This window comes from Micromys minutus (genome assembly GCF_963924665.1).
Source record: "Micromys minutus genome assembly, chromosome: 9".
Taxonomy (NCBI): Eukaryota; Metazoa; Chordata; class Mammalia; order Rodentia; family Muridae; genus Micromys; species Micromys minutus.
This window is the reverse complement of record NC_137978.1, coordinates 63,951,518-63,970,584: the sequence shown is the minus strand read 5'-3', so window position 1 is coordinate 63,970,584 and position 19,067 is coordinate 63,951,518. Positions and strand designations below refer to the sequence as shown.

The following is a 19,067-nucleotide window of genomic DNA, read 5'->3' as shown; positions in this document are numbered from 1 at the left end:
TGGCCTTTCTCCGAGGCTCCGCCTTCGAGGCGGGTCCTAAGGACTTTGTGCCGCCGAGGCGTCCGGTTCTGGCCTGCGCGCCTCTACGTCACATCCGGCGCTGCGACGGCGGCGTCTCCGCGGTGTGGGCCGGGCAGTAGTTAGTCTTGTGGGCGGTGGAAGTGGTCTAGCCCGGAGCAGTGAGGCCGGTGCGAGCCGGAAGGACCGGTAGGGTGAGGAGGGCACTGGAGGGAGGCGGCGGGCCATCTCGGGCTCTAAGGAGTGTGGCCGCCGCCTTCCGCTTGCCGCCTGCGACCTGCAGGCGCGGCGTGGGCTTGGGTTACCTGTGCGCAGACGCCGTCCTGCCCTACTGGCTGTGCATTGGGTGCGCTACAGATCAGTTGGCGTTCACGCTTGTCTATTTCCAAACTCTCATTTTCATTTTTTTCCCACTAGCACCCTATCCCGACCGACCCTGTCCTGTCTCGCGCCATGCACTTCCTATCCGGCTCTCTCCCCTCTGGCCAACCCAAGCCGCTCCCCGCCCCAAGAGGCTGTCACTTCACTCTAGCTGTGTGCTCCGAGTGCACCTTCTAACCTTGACCCAAGCCTTCATCCCGACCTAGGTGGATGTTAAAGTGTCTATCTCACTCGGTTTAAAAGAGCTTTCCCGATTGGGGCTGGCCAGAGTGTCATGTTTGCCTTTCCTTCCAGATTATGGATGGTTCCTTTGTACAGCACAGCGTGAGGGTTCTGCAGGAACTCAACAAGCAGCGAGAGAAGGGCCAGTATTGCGACGCCACGCTGGACGTGGGGGGCCTGGTATTCAAGGCGCACTGGAGTGTCCTGGCGTGTTGCAGCCATTTCTTCCAGAGAATCTACGGGGATGGTTCCGGGGGCAGCGTTGTCCTCCCTGCAGTTTTTGCTGAGATTTTTGGCCTCCTGCTGGACTTTTTCTACACTGGCCACCTCGCCCTCACCTCAGGGAACAGGGATCAGGTGCTTTTGGCAGCCAAAGAGTTGCGGGTGCCTGAGGCTGTGGAGCTTTGTCAGAGCTTCCAGCCCCAAACCTCAGTGGGACAGGCACAGAGTGGACTGGGCCAGCCTGCCTCCCAGGATGTGAAAAGCCACCTCAAGGAGCCAACAGACTTGGATGAAGAAGTTTTCAGGACTCTGAGCCTGGCCTCCGAGGATCAGGAGCCCAGAGACAGTGAGCAGCCACAGCTCAGTACACCTGCTCAGAGCAGCCCAGCCTTCCTCTGTGGGAAACTCAAGCAGGCTTTGAAGCCTTCTCCCTCAGAGGACAAAGAGTCTGAGGACTGCAAAGAGCCCCCAAGGCCCTTTGAGGCTGAAGGTGCCCCCCTGCAGGGCGAGAGCAATGAGGTACTGTTTCCAGGGTGCTGAACTGGGGAGGCAAGCATAAGGGTAGAGCCGGACACTTCTGGAGCAAGCATAGGAAGCCAGTGGTCTCAGCTGACCTTCGAGCTACACTTGTCCATGGTTACCAGCTTCCTTGGGGTGGAGTGAGCATCAGGGTTACAGGTATTTCCATAGGATAGTCAACCTGGCCAGCTCCCTGCTAACATAGCCACTGTGCTCCAAGTCCAAGATGGCAGTCTTCTCTGGGCCCTGGAGGGAACTGTCTCTGGTAAAGGGACCATGTCGGGGGTGGGGCTTATGTTGGAACTAAAGTCGGGTCCCTGCTGATACATGGGTGACCCTACCCCCTCCCGCTGCCTCCTCTACTCTAGTGGGAAGTGGTGGTTCAAGTTGAGGACGACAGGGATGGCGATTACGCATCTGAGCCTGAGACTGTGCTGACAAGGAGGAAGTCAAAAGTGATTAGAAAGCCCTGTGGGGCAGAGCCAGCCCTGGTTGCCGGCTCCCTCACAGCTGAACCCACTGAGAGCAGAAAAGGTGCTGCAGTTCCCGTCGAATGTCCCACATGTCATAAAAAGTTCCTCAGCAAATATTACCTAAAAGTCCACAACAGGTAAATGCTGTTTTTTCTATTTTCTTTTCCTGTCTGCCCTTAAACGTTGTGAGAGGGGTCGTGTACTTCCCTCCTCAGGGCTCTGTGGGGCTGGGGGTTCTATGGCAGGCCCAGATAGTGCCTGCTCCGCATGCCTCCTCTTCCTGTGGATTGTGGGTTTGTGGACACCTGGTCAGTTGATTCTTCGCACTGTGAAGTTTGATTGTGGGCAAGCCTCTGCCCATGTGAGACATGAGACAAGCCTCTGGCCCCTTCCTGAGCTGGACCTGAGGTCTGATAGGCAGTGTAGGCTGTGACAAGAGGCTAATCTTAAAGACGGAGGCTGCCTGTGTTTCTGGGATGTTAGCTTTGCACATCAGTGATGTATAAGGGACCATTTGTCTAACAAGGACCCCCTATGACTTGAAGGTTTTTTTCCACTTATTAGTTCTGTGGGGCTTTTTGTTTGTTTTCTTGCTTGTTTTTTGAGACAGGGTTTCTCTGGGTAACCCTGGCTATCCTGTAACTCACTCTGTAGACCAGGCTAGCCTCAAAATCACTGAAATCAGCCTGCCTTTGCTTCCGGAGCTGGGATCAAAGGTGTGTGCCACTAACAAACTGTCCCTCCTTCCCCCCTTTTTTTCAAGCTGACTTGGAATTCACTATGTAGACCAAGCTGGCCTAGAACTTAGAGATCTACCTATGCCTGCCACCCGAGTGTTGGTTTTAAAGATGTGTATACCACCATACCTAGTCTTAGGACTGTTTTAAAACAGCAAAGCTCCCTCTCCGAAGGGTCTCTCTGTGTATCCCTGGTCCTATAACTCTCACTGTGTAGACCAGGCTGGCCTCTAATTCAGACACCTTCATCTGTCTCTCAAGTGCCAGGATAAAAGCCATGTGTCACATACCTGACTTGTTTTGAGTTCAAACTACTTGAGATCCAGTGCTACACACCAGGAATGGTGGTACACACCTTTATCTCAGTGCTTAGGAGACAGAGGGAGGCAGATCTCTGAGTTTTAAGGCTAGCCTGGTCTACAGCCAGGGACACACAGAGAAATCTTGTCTTGAAACCAGCGCCTTCCCAGCACACCAAAAATAATAACAGTGCTGCAGACACAAGCCTCCTCTTAGTTGCTTGGTGGGCATGCAGTTCTCCTGTTCTGCTGCAGCTGCTTTTGTACCAAGCCAGGCTGTGCTGAGCCACACTGTGTTGTCCCTGTGTCACGCTGGCAAGCCACTAGTGCTCACCTGGCGTAGGAGTGAGACCTGTTTGTCACGCCTGGGTTTGGCCTTCGGGTAGGTGAGGCTACACATGTCAGTCCATGCTCTGTTCATTCCTTCCTTGGTCTGTGGTCTGCTGATGTCCCTGAGAACTGGGAAGAAATGGCTCCAAGAGATTTTTGTATCTAGGTATGTTAGCACTGTTCTGTAATCCCAGCACTTGGAAAGCAGAGGCAGAAGGATTGCTGCAAGTTTGAGCCTGTGTAGTGAGTCTCAGGTGAGCCAGGACTACATAGGGAGACTGTGTCTCAAAAGAAAATCAGAAACTGAGGTCCTTGCAGTGGCAGGGACTAGGGGGACAGGGACACTTGTAGAGAAGAGGATAAGAGTAGGTTTGACTTCTGGACATACAGGAGACTCAGTGCTTCCCATGTGCTGAGGTCAGGCTCTGCTTAGTTTATTCTGCAAGCTGCTAGGTTTGGGACAAGATGCAGGTGACGGCCTTTATGGCGCTCGGATGCAGAACAGATAAAGCCTGTGTCGTGCAAGAAAGGAAGCAGTGCTTTAGAGTGAAGCAGACAGCCTGAGACTACACTTTCGCACTTTTAGGGAGTTCCAGGCCAGTTGGGGCCAGTGTGTGGTTCCCTGTTTGGGGAGGAGTGGGAGAGTAGGGCCCAGGAATTGGGAATTGGAGTCTGCTGTATCGATAGGGTTAGTTTCAAATAACTGTGGCCTGGGAGGTGATATTTATTTAATAAGAAGGTGGTGAACTTCCCCCTGCCCTGTGACCTTCAGTGCTAGAGACTGGGGCCAGGAGAAGGGAAGAGCCATGGCTGGGAATAGAGCTAGCAGTAATGCCCCTGGGTTAGGAGTTAGAGCCTGACCTGGAGTTGGGCATGGGGCAAGGTTAGTGAGGGGCAGGCTAGCACTTGTTACCCATGTCCTCTGCCCCCTGGGCTCTCTCGGTAGGAAATAGGAAGCACTGGAGGGTTGTGAGCCAAGAGGTAAAGAGGGCTGCCTTTTCTGCAAAGACTCTTGGACTTACCTCCTGAAGAGATAGGTAGGGAGCCAGGGACCAGTGGTGACTCACAGACCCCATGAACTGCTACAGCCACAGTTGCTGGTACCGGTGAGACGAGGTGGGCAGAACTGGTTGTGAAGTTTTACATTTACTTACTTACTCCATTGTTGGGGATGGGTGATTACGTATAGACATCAGAGTACAGCTTGTGGGAGTTTGTTTTCTTTCACCATAGGTGTTTTAGGGATTGAAGTTGGGTCCTCTGGCTTGGCAGCCAGAGCTTCTGTCCATTGAGCCATATCACCTGTCCTCCATATATCACCTGTCCTCCATATATCATCTGTCCTGTCCTCCATATATCATCTGTCCTGTCCTCCATATATCACCTGTCCTCCATATATCACCTGTCCTCCATATATCATCTGTCCTGTCCTCCATATATCATCTGTCCTGTCCTCCATATATCACCTGTCCTCCATATATCACCTGTCCTCCATATATCATCTGTCCTGTCCTCCATATATCACCTGTCCTGTCTTCCATATATCATCTGTCCTGTCTTCCATATCACCTGCCTCCATATCACCTGTCCTCCATTATCACCTGCCCTCCATATCACCTGTCCTGTCGTCCATATATCACCTGTCGTCCATATATCACCTGTCGTCCATGTCACCTGTCCTCCATATATTTATTACCTGTCCTGTCCTCCATATATATCACCTGTCCTGTATATATCACCTGTCCTCCATATATCACCTGTTCTGTCCTCCATATATCACCTGTCTTCCATATCACCTGCCTCTACATCACCTGTCCTCTATATCACATCACCTGTCCTCTGCCATGATGTTGGAGGTGGGGACCACAAAGGGGAGGATGTCATTTTATGTATGTGAGTACACGGTAGCTGTCTTCAGACACAGCAGAAAAGGGCATTGGATCCCATTTCAGATGGTTGTGAGTCACCATGTGGTTGCTGGGAATTGAATTCAGGACCTCTGGAAGAGCAGCCAGTGCTGTTAACCACTGAGCGGTGTCTCCAGCCTGCCAGTAAAGTTTTGAGGCAGCCATTGAGGGAGGCTGGCAGAAGTAGGCCTGCTCTTCCTGGCTCCCAGCTGTCTTTCAAGCATGGGGCCATATGTTTCTTTCCTCCCTGAGGATCTCTAAGCTGGAGGGGTTTTCCAGCCTTCCCTTACATTACCTACCTGGGTGTCACTAAGCCTACATGGTTAACTCCGGCTAGCCTCAGGACACCTCTTCCTCCTGGGCAGCACAGTATGTCTGGAGCAGGAGCTAGAGGGGATCCTGAGTACCAGAGAGCTGGGAAATGCTCTTAGCCCCCACACGTCTGTGGCCTTTCTTCTTCACAGGAAACACACTGGGGAGAAACCCTTTGAGTGTCCCAAATGTGGGAAGTGTTACTTTCGCAAGGAGAACCTCTTGGAGCATGAAGCCCGGAATTGCATGAACCGCTCAGAACAGGTACTTGGGAATTGGTCCAGGTATTTGTGGGCAGCAGCACAGTGTCTTCGTGCCACCTGGGAAGGGTCCTCAGGCAACCCCACGGGATTATAAAATAAGAACTGCGGGGCCTAGCACATGTAGGACTCATGAGTTCAGAGGGCACGAGAGATAAAGCCCTGAGGGATAGTTTGGGTTTGCCTGCCTGGGCTCCTGGTCCAGCTCCATCTTACTCTTTGGAGCAAGGAAAGTGTGTGTGGGAGATGGCTGCTGAGAAGGGCCACCTTGTCAGCCCCCTGCCCCAAGTGGGTACGTAGTGTATAGCTAAACCCCATCCCTCTGTCTGGAGCCGAGAAGGGTCTGGCGTGTGGTAGTGTGCAGTGCTCTGATGGTCAAGGCAGGCAGGTTACATGTTGCCCTCTCCTACCCCAGCATCCCCTACCCCAGGCAGACACTTCCCAGCAGCGTTTGGAAGCCCCTGCAGAGGCTGCCGTCGCAGGCAGAGGCCCTCCCTGATGCTGGCCCTGCTTGCCCCTCACACTGCCAGGTCTTCACATGCTCCGTATGCCAGGAGACCTTCCGCCGGAGGATGGAGCTGCGGGTGCACATGGTGTCTCACACAGGGGAGATGCCCTACAAGGTCAGGCCCTCTTTTCCCGGGGCCATGGGGTTGGGGGTTGGGGCGCAGCTTGTTGCCTGGGGTGGTGCCTGGCACCTCTTTTGAAGCCTGCCTTCTTTGCCCATCCAGTGAGACCGCGTCTGTAGATAGGGCCACTGTTTGTAGCCTTACTTAGCAGTTTTGTGGGGAGGAGATAGTATGGATGGCTGAATATTGCCCCCTCGTGGGAGCCAACCTTTAGCCATCAGGGACTGTCCTTGTGTAGGGCCTAGGCCTTTCCCCATGTGCTGAGAGCAGGGCACTGATGGTGCCCTCTGCACTGGACCTGAGGAGGCCTGTTTTTTTCAGTGTTCCTCCTGCTCCCAGCAGTTCATGCAGAAGAAGGATTTGCAGAGCCACATGATCAAGCTGCATGGAGCCCCTAAACCCCATGCAGTAAGTGCCAGGCAGGGCTGGGGTTCCTGTGGCTCCTGGACAGCTCCACGCTGTCCTCACCTGGATCCGCTCCTGTCTCACTCTCCTGCAGTGCCCCACTTGTGCCAAGTGCTTCCTGTCTAGGACGGAACTACAGCTGCACGAGGCTTTTAAGCATCGTGGAGAAAAGCTCTTTGTGTGTGAGGAATGTGGGCACCGGGCCTCGAGCCGCAACGGGCTGCAGATGCACATCAAGGCCAAGCACAGGTATGGATGAGCGTGAGCCGCTCCTTCCAGGGTGGAGGTGAGGGACGGGCAGCTTTGTTGGGCTGATGGGGAGACTCAGGCTGAGGCAAGTCTCTGCCTCCTGGGGCTAATTCCTGTCCTTTGCTTCTGGGAATGGTGTCCCTCACTTGGCATCACCCAAGTCCTACTGCTTACCATGTCCAGCTCCAGCAGAGCAGGTGGACAGGGATGGCTTCCCCACAGTGACGGCCTCTGCTTTGTGTTGCCATCTGAACAGGAACGAAAGGCCTTATGTCTGCGAGTTCTGCAGCCATGCATTCACGCAGAAGGCCAATCTCAACATGCACCTGCGCACACACACAGGCGAGAAGCCTTTCCAGTGCCACCTCTGTGGGAAGACCTTCCGAACCCAAGGTGAGGCAGGCCCGTCCCCTCTTTGCCCCAGGGCCGAGACAGCAACTGAGCCCCACCTTGTCCCCCACAGCCAGTCTGGACAAGCACAACCGCACCCACACGGGTGAGAGGCCTTTCAGCTGTGAGTTCTGTGAGCAGCGCTTCACTGAGAAGGGCCCTCTTCTGAGGCATGTGGCCAGTCGCCATCAAGAGGGCAGGCCCCACTTCTGCCAGATCTGTGGCAAGACTTTCAAAGGTAATTAGTTGGCAGGCTGTACAGTGAGGGCCTGGCTTCTGTCTCCTGCCTACCTGGGTGGAAGCTTTACACAGAGATGAAGGGCAGCAGTGGCTTCCACGTGCTCCTTAGACCCTTCCAGCCAGCCATCTTCCATGTGCTGAGATGAGTGAAGCTGTGTGACAGTGGGGGCGGGGACAGGGCACCCTGCACCTGGGCGGTGGTGACCACTGTGCGGTACTGTAAGGCCTTGAGTCAGGAGACCCTGCTCCTAATGCCCATGGTCCCATCCCTCCTGCAGCTGTGGAGCAGTTACGAGTGCACGTCAGACGACACAAAGGCGTGAGAAAGTTCGAGTGCACTGAGTGTGGCTACAAGTTTACTCGGCAGGTAGGCCAGGCCGGGTCTTTCTTCTGCTCCCCTCCTCCCTTCTGTTCCCAGCTCTGAGCTCCTGCTTCTCCCCAGGCTCACCTGCGGAGGCACATGGAGATCCACGACAGAGTGGAAAACTACAACCCACGGCAGCGCAAGCTCCGCAACCTCATCATTGAGGATGAGAAGATGGTGGTTGTGGCTCTCCAGCCACCTGCAGACCTGGAGGTGGGCTCTGCCGAGGTCATTGTGGAGTCCCTGACCCAGGGTGGCCTTGCCTCCCAACTCCCTAACCAGAGACTGTGTTCCGAGGAGAGCTTTGCTGGCTCCGGGGTCCTGGAGCCATCTCTCATCATCACGGCTGCTGTTCCCGAGGACTGTGACACATAGACCCCTGCCCAGTTGTCCCCTTGACCAGTAAACATGTGACTTAGCATTCCGTTGGTCAGTGGTCTGTCTGCTCCTTGGTGTTCTGCAGCTCAGGCCTGGGCTGCACTGACGTGCTCCTTCCCAGCCAGCCCCTCAAGAATCCACTCAGTCCTCGACAGGAGCGCAGCTGCTTCTGGGCTCTGCTAGCCCCAGCAAAGCTGAGGCGGGAATGGAGGTGGCTTCTGCCTGTGCCTCGCTCCTGCTCACCAACTGGTAGTGTCCTTATTTAGGAGGCCAGCTAGGGGTTGAAACCTCTGAAGTTGAACAAAGTGGCCATTGTGATGTCTTCATTGGCCAAGAATTCAGCAAATCCAATGAAGCTGCCCATGGCAGTGGCAGCTAAGCAAGCTGGCTTGATAGGCTTCTTGCCCACGTAGGGACCCATCCCTTGGGAGGGCCCTGTCTTGGCGCAGACCTTCCTTTAATGAGAAAGCTCATAGGTGGTCCCACCTCTTACAGGTCATGAGTAGCGCAGATGCTTGTTTAAATCTCCAACTCCTGGGTGAGTTCAGCAGCCTGGTGGAAGCCATGCTCACAGCTGTGGTAGCTGGAGTGGGCTTTGCCAGTCCCCTTGCCTCACAGGATGGCATAGCCATGCCTGCCCACCCCACTCTGTTCCCCAGTGGAGTTGGGAGACTAGGAAAATGGTTTCACTCAGAACTTACACACCCACATGACTCTTTCATTCCTTGAAGCAGCTGAGGTAGAGGTGATGTGTAGTCATTAAGCTGATTCAGACCTGTTCTGGAGATGCTACAGGCTGCGGGATTGAGGTGTGGCTCGGTGGTGTAGCACTCAGCACAGGAAGTCCTCCATCCATCCTCAGGGACCCTAGCCTGTTTCCTTCCCAGCCCAGGCACTGGCCTCCCCTGGTTTTAGACAGGCTCTGAGGAAAGTGATCCAGCTTGAAGGCTTTGAGGGCTGGGGAACCCTCTAAAGTAGTAGCTCTCAACCTTCCTAATGTTGCAACCTTTAACCAAAGTTATTTTCATTGTTACTTCATGACTGCAACAGCTCCCTCAGATGCTGGGCTCCCCAAACTTACACATGCTGACACTGCATTCTCATCCCCTCCTTCCCACCACACCTGCCTCCCACACCAGTGTGGGCCTTTGCACTAAGGATTCCCAGAAGACAGAGTAGCAAGATGTTGACCTAGCAGTTGGGAGGCAGAGGCAGGTGGATCTCTGAGTTTGAGACCAGCCTGGTTTACCAGTTCCAGTAGAGCCAAGGCTACACGGAGAATCCCTGTCAAAAGATGAAGGCCATGACACCTAGCATATAGGAAACATTTTATTTCAAAAATTAGGGAAGCATCCTAAAACCTTAGGATGCTGGACACAGAAGCTACAAAACAGACAAAAATAAATATACAAACCTACCCAGCCACTGGTGACTGAATGCCTTCCTCCTAAGGAAGGCGATCATAAGTCTCTGAAGTCATAAATATGAGAAAAAGTCCTTACAGATCAGCATCAAATACCAGGCACAGAAACTCGCATAACTTAACGTTGTCCTAACATATAAAAGCCTTACACACATGACCGGAACAGTCCCATACCCAGGTGGCCCAGCTTCAATCCCTGTTAGTGTAGAGACGTGTGTTAAGCAGTGGGTTACAGCCTAGAGCCAGTGGCAGAGGTGAAGCTGAGGGAGGAACTGCCCTGGACTCCCGGTGGGTCCAAAGGAAGCACCTACTTTCTATTATTAGTTTTTCTGGGGCCCCGATTTGGAAACCTGAGTAGCTCTGGCAAGCAGAGGGACCCTGTGTAAGCGTGCACTAGAATGCGGTAAACTTCTGCAGGCTGCAGGAACGCAGCTCCCTCCTCTGGAAAGCCTCCTAGCCTGCCCCCAGCACTGAGGTGTGATACACACACAGGATCCCACCCTGCTGTGCCAAGGCACCCCAGAGCAGAAAGAATGTCCACACCTACAGGTGGCCCCGGGAGGCAGCTCTTTAAGGTTCAGAAGACGAGGCACTCGAGGGATGATGGGCTGGTGGCACCAGAGTACTAAACAAGCCACCGCTGCACATCCCCAAGGGAACCCTGGGTCACCAGTGGGCCTGGGTTGGGACAGCATTGCCCCAAACCTACTGTCTTTCCCAGAGCTAGGTGCCCAGCAGAGCATTCTAGAACATGGCTTTCAAACTCAACAGGGTTGACATCTGCAGTACACAGTATCAAACCGGAAGCAGGTGGGTACCTGGGAAATTAAGGCAGCCTTCTCTGCCACCTGGCCGAGAAGAGGACAGAAGGCACGTGATGGGGTAGAGACATCTGCTCCTAGAGCCTCACCCGCCCTGGAGATCTCTAGGAAAAGGCATCTGTGAACTCTGGCTTTGTCTATAACAAAAAGTCCTAATGGCCTCTTCCCCAGAAAGGTAACAAACCCCACTGGGTACACAGGGGTCTCAGCTCCCAAACCCACAAAACCAAAGTCACAAAGAAACCAGGGATCCCCTAAGCAGTGGTCCAAGTGCCTTAGTGCTCATGTCCCTGGGCCTACGACCCTAGAATCCCTAAGTTTTCCACACACGACAGAGAAAATTCTCCTAACGATGGCTTTACACCTTCAAGTCAGAACCAACTTGTCTCTTACTGCTCCCAACTCTGCTTCTTTTTGAGGTCAAACCACAAGCATTTCAAACCTACAGCCAAGTGCTGGGGCCGCCCCACTCAGCCCTCTTCAGAAGCAGGATTCTGCTCCTGGGGAGGGTCTCCCTGTCAGGGAGAACATGTGCCATGGGAACAGACCTTGGGCTCACACGGTGGCAGTCCTCCAGCCCAGTCTCAGTACTGAAACTCCTGTATGGTGAGACTGACATCCTGCTACCTGCAGCACTGGCTACAAGGATCCTTGGTATTGGATGGGGAGTTTAGCACTTCACTGTAGCCTTTGTCTTCCTGGATCCCCAGCGCCAGACCAGGCCACTTTTCTGACCATTACAGGGCCCTTCTCTGGGAACAAACAGGCCCAGGAGGGGGCGTCGAGAAGAGGTACCCTGCAGAGTGAGCTGGATGCTACAAGCTGGAGGTGACTTCTGAAGGCAGATACATGCTGGTGGTCACCACCAGCTTAGTCCCCAGAAGGGTGACATAGGCTCCGAATGCACAGAAACCTTTACACGGTGCATCTAGGGGCTCACTAAGCACCCTCGAGCCACTCCCCTGCAGGTGCCAGGCCCCTTGCACCAAGGCCCTCCCCTGGGCCAGGCCTGGGCTAGCGTAGCTCCTCAGGGTTCTGTGGCAGCCTGTGGTGGCCTGCATCCATGTCACTGCTGCCACTGTTCAGCTCAAAGCCGCGGCCCCCTGCCGGTGTCTGTGGCATGAACTGGCGGAAGATGCTCACGCTGCCATGCCAGAACGTGGGCTCTGGTAGCCGCCCCACCACACTCCACGCCCGGGTCTCTGGATCATAGGCCTCCACCACGTCTGAGAGTTCAAAGGTGTTGTCATACCCCCCAGAGACATAGAGCTTGCCTCCCAGGACGGCCAGGCTGCCCCCGACGTGTACCTGTGGGTCAAGGAGGGGGAGTGAGAGGGACAAGTGACTGGCCGGGCAGACCTCCCTCCCCGATTGTTCTAGCACATCAAAACCACAGCACTGAGAACCATCCTCAGCCAGCAAGTATAGACAGGACAATGCTTCTTGTTCACAAACTCGAAAATGGGGTGCCCCATGTGGCCAGCATGGTCTCCAGGCGTGCGTGGCCCACACCCAGCATCCCCGCATCAGCCCCTCTAGGGCAGGCTTATCCCTCCTTTCCATCCTACAGACAGGACAAAGGATGCTGGTACAGCCATCAGGGACCCTGATGCTACAAAGCTTTCCAAGGGCCAATTATACCATCAGCCTTAGACCTTCCTTCTCAGCAAGCAGAGACAGGAGACCCTGACCAGACAGCAGCAGTGAGGGTGAGCCCCACCAGCACATGTGTGTTCAATAAACGTATTACCTCACCAAGGCCAATTCCTCAGGCAGCAAGTAGGGGTACGCCATATCCAGAGACCCGTCTGAAACCATTCCCTTCAGCCACAATGGCTGCTGGTGCTCACACAAACACACCAGCCCTTACTGTCTGTGAAAAACTCATCTGACTCCTCACCTCCCCTGCTTGGTGGCTCACAGGAAGGGTGGGGCGACACTAGCCTGGTACCAGCAAGTTTCAAAGGCAGATGGTAGCAGCAGCCTTCCATTGACTCAGAGAACACCTGGACCGGTCTTAATAGAAGCCCCACCTACCATGACTGTCCTCCAAACAATCTAATGACAGCTCAGCTGCAAAAGGCTTCCAAGGGCTGCCGCACCTGAAGATTTACCTGATTCATAGAGGGGATCTTGTCCCATTCGTCCTTAGTGGGGTCGTATACATCCACCTCGGCAGAGTCATCCCTGTGGAGCAATGAGGGAAGAAATGGCTGGTTAGACAAGCAGCACCTTGGGTGTGAAGGGCCAGAGGGCCCTCAAGTTGCTGACTCTTCCTGTGAACCTGTATGTGTATTTTTGAAACAGGGTTTTGGTTTCTAGTCCAGGCTGGCTTTGAACCCACTGGGTATCTCTACACTTCCTGCCTTCTTTCCAGCAGAGACCAAGAAGTCACAGCTTGAAGGGGCCGGGCTGGACAGGGCTCCCTATTCTTTTTTCAGCACACACAGGAGGCCCCAGATAGCAGCTCTTTCACATGTCACTGACAAGAGCTACAGGACCAGGACGCTATGGCCTTCTGGGAGCTCTGGCCATGCTCCTGACGGGGCTATCAAGACATAGGGGCACTCTGGACATGGGGTCACAAAGCACTGCCTTCCTTTATCCAGGCGTCTAGGTTGGGCTGAACCAGCTTCCTGTGTGGACGGCACAGAAGCAAGCCACTAGCTGGGTGAAGCCCTCCCACGTGGAGGGCCAGCGCCATCTGTTAAGGAGAGCCAGCAGGTGTCAGGACCCAGAACAGCCATGGGGAACATCCTGCCCTAGGACCTTAGGACAGGGAGGGCATTCTCAAAGGTACTGGGCTGGCAGCCACTGTAGAGGGGCTGAAGCAAAGACCTGGCACTCTTCGAAGTCCTATTTATAGCCAGACCCTCCCACTTCTTGAAGATATGGCAGGAGGAGGGGAGAGCCAGCAAAGGGCCAGGCAGTTTTATAACAGGATCCAGGAAGGCTCCAGGGCAGGCTCAAAGCAGACTGTCAGGTCCTGGGATTTAAAGACATCAGGTCCCTCAGCTACTTAGATGACAAGCAAAACACCTGTGTCCCCTTTAGACTTCTCGGGGCGAAGGGGCAGGGCAGGCAAAGGCCGGTGAACTGTTGCTGTTCTCAGGCCCAGAAGCAGAGGGCACACACCTTTGGGATCCTGGATCAAAGTCTGTGACCAAAAAGAGACTGTCATTCCCCTCCATCCCCCACGGCTACGGGCAGACTCTAGACCAGGAAGGGGAGCGGCAAATACACACACATGCACGCACACATGTGGCCTGCGGGTGCACTGCCAAGATCCCACTATCCTTGAGGCCTGATTAAGAAACACCTAAAGCCCACAGCAATGGCCTAAGGCGTGTCCCTAGCCTCTGATCCCAGCTTGACCACCCAGTACTCATCTATGAAATGGGTACAGGGATGAAGACACCCCCCCCCCCCCAAAAAAAAACCAACAGTACAAAACAGGTAGCCTCACCTGACAAAGTACATGAGTCCATTCAAAGTCACAGTTTTGGGTGCAAAGGACCAGGGTGGGAGCTGGCCACAGTCCACCAGCGACCACAGACCGGCGGCCGGGTCATAGCATTGTATCACCATGGTCTCCTTGCCGGCCAGGGAGCCAATGGCGTAGAGCCGGCCTCTGCAGGCTGTGGTAGAGCAGTTGTCCATGGGGTAGGTCATGGGCTGCAGGGCCTCCCAGGAGTCGGTGGCGTGGTCATAGCGCTCCGTGCTGTCGGCTGCCACCACGTACAGAAGCCCGTCTAGCACCGAGGAGCTGTGGTACTCTCGGGCCTTGAGCATAGGCGCCACCTCTGTCCACTCGTTTACACTTGAGTTGTATCTCCACACGCAGTCATAGAGCCGGGAACCGTCGGACCCGCCTGCCGGGGCATACAGAGGACAGATGGTCAGCCCACGTGCGGTGAGTCACCCACCTGTGCCTTCCTGGACTTCAGGGTGGCCTCTCCCTACAGAGGAACTAGTGTCATCCAAAATACATCTGTCCTTTTGGGGGCTTCACCAAGCTGCCACTGAGGCACTGAACAGACCCAGTAATTGCTATCAAACCACGGCTAAGCTGGTAGAGCGCTTACCACAGCATGCGTGAAGCCCAGGTTTGCTCCCCAGATAGGAACACAGCTAGAATTCAGCACTCCGGGTTACCCTGGGAGACATGAGACATCCCAAGAACATCCTAAGGAACAAAGTAAGGGTGGAGACCACTGGCTACCCTTGCGAGGACCCGGGTTCCATTCCCAGCACCCACATGGCAGCTGATAAGCATCTATGTCTCTAGTCCTAGGGGATCCGAAGCCCTCTTCTGGCTTCGGTGGGCACCAGTTGTGAATGTGGCACATACAGGTCACAACCATATTATAAGAAATAAAATAATAAAATGAAAAAGTACCCTCCCCCACCAACACCATCACACCCCTTAAATTAACTCAGAATGTCCCCTCCCCCTTAGATCTGAGCGGCTCTTTGGGTAGACACTAAACATGGGTCTTGGCCACCAAACCCTAGACTTCTGGACACTTTCAAACCAGGACTGTGCCAGGAGAGGAGAATCCGAATTTTCCAAAGAGACCTAAGGCAGCAAGCCACGCCTCCACACGCTCTGGGGTTCTAGTTTGCACTTCAAGGGAGGGCACAGGGGCATTTCGCTTAAAATTCTTACAAGTGTGACAGACACTGGTGTGTATGCGAGTGTGTACAAAAGTCATTTTTAAAAGGCTATTAAGGAGGTGAATCTCTGTGAGGTTTAGGCCAGTCTGGCCTACAGAGAGTTCCAGGGACAGCCAGAGCGACACAGAGAAACCCTGTCTCACAAAACAGAAGTGTAAAGTAGGTCTAAGACCATGAAACTTTCCTGCTATCAGGTGACTGCAGGAACCCTGGGGGCTGTGCCCCGGCTTTCCCGGCTGGCGCCGTGAACAGGACAGAGACATTCTGTCTGTCTCTCAGCCCACAGCTTTTGAGGAAGGAGAGTCTGAGGCGTCTTTGGGCCTTTTACAGGGACATGGCAAAGCAGCTGAGGTGGCTTCCTGACCCTTAGGAAAATCCCCTGCCAGCAGCTGAATCCGAGGTTGGTGCCACCTGCATGAACCTGATTAGCTGTTCAGCTGTGACATTTATCCAAGGGCGAGTCTGGCCAGTTCTGGGAAGGCGTTCTCTGCTCAAAATCACTAGTCAGACTTCGGAGGGGAGGGGGGCAGGGTGGCAAGGGAGGAACCCCAAACAACACAGGGTCAGCCTCAGGTTGTTAAAAAGGTATACATTCTGGTAGGGGTCAGTGGAGGGCTGGATTCAGGGTGGCTGGTCAGGAACACTGAGGTCAGAGCTGACACTGACCTGAGTCGGGATGTGTCCCCTCTTCAGCTCGACACAGCAACATCAGAGTAGGCTTTATGTGGGATGTGCAGCGCTGGGCACAGCTCCCCCCCCCCCCCCCCCCGGGACGACCCAGCCTCACGGCTGCCTGCCTGCCTGATAATAGGGCCAGAGCCCTCAATGGTCTTTCCTTATATAGCAGTTCCAGAGGCCATCCTGGTTGGCCTCACGTAGCCTCCCTCCTTCCAGTTTGATCAGGGACTCATCCTCAGTGAAAAACGTGGGAGAAGCCCAGGACCGGGGCAGGCTGCGGCCCGCCTACCGTGACTGGGCAGTGTTTTGGGGTTTCAGCCAAGTAACTGGAAGAAAATCTCTCAACATGTGACCATGTTTACAGTTGTAGACTAGTGCAGCCTAAACACCATGTGATCCGCAGTGCACCGCCTAGGTGCAGGCTCTAAGAAACCTTGTCACTGGTGACAAAGCCGTGAGTCAGGAGGCCCCTGTGGCTTAGCAGGGAGGGAGAAATGTCCCAGCTTTGGGGAGGGAGAGATGCCCCCCCCCACCAGGCGCCAGCCTGCATCCTGTCCCCGAATTCCTTGGGGATTAAAAGAAAGCACCCATTGTGCCAGGTCAAAGCCCGGGTCTTTTCCAACCCAAAAGAGGGAGGCACCTCGGGGCAAGGAATTGGCTAAGCCAGACTGGCTGTACCACACGGGGCCCAGAGACCCACAAAAGAACTATGTATCTGCTCCTACAGAGGCTCTTCTAGCTTGAAAGCAGATGGAGAAATTAACGCAGCCGCCCTGCCAAGGGCTAGGTCGGGCCTAGAATGCCAGGTCCTGAGTATATCTCTCTTGGAAATCCACCAGTGCACTCACCCGTCACGTAGATGTCGTTGCCCAGCGCCACGATACTATAGCCCCCGCCTAAGTGATCGGGGAACTCAGCCAGGTAGCGCCACTGGCCGGTCTGCGGATTGTAGCAGTCGACCGTGACCAGCTCGTCGCAGTCCTGGTCACAACCTCCCACCAGCACCAGAATCTCTGCCAGGCCGGTGGACGGGCGCGGACGCATGCGGGGGCAGGGCCCGCGGTCGTGCCGATCGTAGCGAGCCGCCTGGAAGTCGCGGGCCTCCCGCAGCAGGCGCAGGCAAGGCGGGCAGCGCGCCACCAGGGGCTCGGCCTCCACGTGTGCCAGCAGGTAGAAGCGGCGCACGAAGGGCAGGCGCACAGCCTCCAGCAACTGCGGCCAGTGCGCCGCGCGACGCGGCGGGTCCGCGCGGACCCAGCGCAGCGCCAGCTGGTAGGCCGCCTCCTCCTTGGGCACGCAGAGCCCGTCGTCGCGCAGGTAGCGCAGCAGGCGCGCCAGTGGCAGCCTCTCGAGCTGCTCGGCGCCCAGTTCGCCCACGTGGCGCAGGATGAAGCGCTGCGCCGCGCTCGCCAGCCCCGAGCAGCTGAAGGCCTCGGCGAAGTCCTGCATGTCCAGGCAGTTGGCCAGGTCGAGCTGCTGCTGCAGGAAGGCGCCGCACGCCTCCTTCACGGCAGGGAACTGCAGCAGGTCGGCGGCGCGCAGCAGCGGCTCGGCGTTGTCGCCGCTCACCGCCACCCGGCCGGTGTAGCTGAAGTCCAGGAGCAGCTGCAGCATGTCGGGCGGCACCCCGTGCAGGCGCACGCGCTCGGCGCGGCTCTCGCGCAGCTGGCCCGCGAACATGGCGCGGAAGTAGGGACTGGCGGCCGCCAGCACGGCGCGGTGCGCGGGGAAGTCGCGGCCGCCCGCCGCCTCCAGGGTCACGTCTAAGAACTTGCGCTCAGCTCGCAGCTGGCTCAGGCCGCGCAGCAGGCTCAGGGCGTGCGCGGGATCCGAGAAGGGAAGCACGGCCAAAGGCGCCGGCCGCTCCATGACGCGGGGCTGCGGGTCACAGGGACGCCCCGGCGCGCCCAGCACCGCCTCTATAAATACGCAGGCCAGCCGCGGCCTCCGTGGGCGGGGTCTGTCGGGGCGGAGCGCCACTAACCGTGCCCATTTAACCCTTCTGTTCCCAGCATTGCGGTCTGAGTCACCGCCGCCTACGCCTGTCCCTTTCCTCCCTTCCAGGGGTTCCAGTCGTCTCCAGCTGATGCTCCGCGGGGAACGGCGAGTGACTAGTGAGGGCTGACCCCTCCCCAACCCAGTGGTTGGCAGAAAGAGGCCTGGAAGAGGCGAGCTCGGCGCCCGAATCCGTCATCACCCCTTTGGTCCTAGATTCCCTATTGCGGCGCTGGAAACCTCAGGACTTCTGGAAGCCGCGACTCTGTTTTAGTTTCAATGGCTCCAGAGATAGCTACTTAACCCAGTCAGATTTCAAACAGTACTTTCACAATTCAGCACCAAAATACGAGCAATTTGAAAGGTTTTCTTTGTCGTCATCTTTTATTCTTGGCGCTCCACTATGTTCATGCCTGAGTTTCTAGCGCATCATCGGCAGTCAAGTTTAGTCAGCAAAGTAGTAGCTTTACTTTCTGGGCAGTCTTCCGGGGGTGGGGGTGGGGGAGGCGGGGTCAGGTCTGCTGGGAGTCGCTCAGGCTTCCAGCCCTCCGGGTGGCTCGATGGGTCCAGCTCGAGGTCCGCCAGGGAAGCACCTTGAAAAGCTGGAGAGCCCGTCTGCAGTCACAGCCCATCTGCAGTCACTGGGGGCTGTTTGTATGTATACCTATGTAATATATATGTATGGTACACTCGGAAAAGGAGCTCCCCACTTAGAAGCCATATTTGGGTTTTGCTTTGCTTGGTTTCAGGCAAGTGTGGCTAGAGAAACGGCGGCGTTTGCTAGTTAACTGTCTCCCGCCTCCTTTTTGAAAGCATTCCAGCCTCAAGCCTGCCCGTTGGACCCAGGGAGGGCCAACACCCTGAGGTCAATCCTCTGCCATTCCTGGACTGCTAGGTTGATACAGCCTTGGCTGGAGTCATGTAGTCTCCCATTTCTAAAACCTTTCAGGCTGTCCACGGAAGGGACCTCTCCCCCATTTCCAGTGAGAATGCATCTGGTCTAAATTTCAGGGTCAGCATGGGAGGCACAGGTTCTAAGAAAGCAAACATGCAGGTACCCAGGCAACCGCCTGTTGCCCATAGAAGGACTGTTCACGCAGCTATTAAAGGCAAAGCAACATTCCTGGGCCCAGGAGGC

At 55.4% G+C, this 19,067-nt stretch overlaps 2 protein-coding genes across 2 annotated transcripts; one reads left to right on the top strand and one right to left on the bottom strand.

Moving 5' to 3' along the window:
* The first annotated feature begins 145 nt into the window (after positions 1–145).
* Positions 146–8,343, top strand: ZBTB48 (zinc finger and BTB domain containing 48). The gene is made up of 11 exons (XM_080921369.1): positions 146–207; positions 694–1,362; positions 1,731–1,972; positions 5,573–5,684; positions 6,211–6,303; positions 6,631–6,717; positions 6,809–6,963; positions 7,220–7,356; positions 7,427–7,591; positions 7,872–7,960; positions 8,036–8,343. Exons 2-11 carry the CDS (start codon positions 697–699, stop codon positions 8,330–8,332), a joined length of 2,043 nt encoding a protein of 680 aa, XP_080777495.1. The 5' UTR covers positions 146–207; positions 694–696; the 3' UTR covers positions 8,333–8,343.
* A 1,308-nt stretch (positions 8,344–9,651) lies between these two features.
* KLHL21 (kelch like family member 21) lies at positions 9,652–18,003 on the bottom strand. Its single transcript, XM_080921372.1, has 4 exons — positions 16,783–18,003; positions 14,046–14,451; positions 12,694–12,766; positions 9,652–11,887 (listed from the first exon to the last, which is right to left on the bottom strand). Exons 1-4 carry the CDS (start codon positions 17,801–17,803, stop codon positions 11,594–11,596), a joined length of 1,794 nt encoding a protein of 597 aa, XP_080777498.1. The 5' UTR covers positions 17,804–18,003; the 3' UTR covers positions 9,652–11,593.
* Between the last annotated feature and the right edge of the window lie 1,064 nt (positions 18,004–19,067).

What these genes read in the sequence shown, in the direction of transcription:
- ZBTB48 (XM_080921369.1), top strand. Translation starts at nt 697, where the DNA reads ATGGATGGTTCCTTTGTACAGCACAGCGTGAGGGTTCTGCAGGAACTC. An exon ending in GCATGAACCGCTCAGAACAG is followed by an intron (nt 5,685 to 6,210) that starts GTACTTGGGAAT and finishes TCACACTGCCAG; the next exon opens with GTCTTCACATGCTCCGTATG. An exon ending in GAGCCCCTAAACCCCATGCA is followed by an intron (nt 6,718 to 6,808) that starts GTAAGTGCCAGG and finishes ACTCTCCTGCAG; the next exon opens with TGCCCCACTTGTGCCAAGTG.
- KLHL21 (XM_080921372.1), bottom strand. Translation starts at nt 17,803, where the DNA reads ATGGAGCGGCCGGCGCCTTTGGCCGTGCTTCCCTTCTCGGATCCCGCG. An exon ending in CAACGACATCTACGTGACGG is followed by an intron (nt 14,452 to 16,782) that starts GTGAGTGCACTG and finishes ATGCCCCGGCAG; the next exon opens with GCGGGTCCGACGGTTCCCGG. An exon ending in GGACTCATGTACTTTGTCAG is followed by an intron (nt 12,767 to 14,045) that starts GTGAGGCTACCT and finishes ATTGCTCCACAG; the next exon opens with GGATGACTCTGCCGAGGTGG.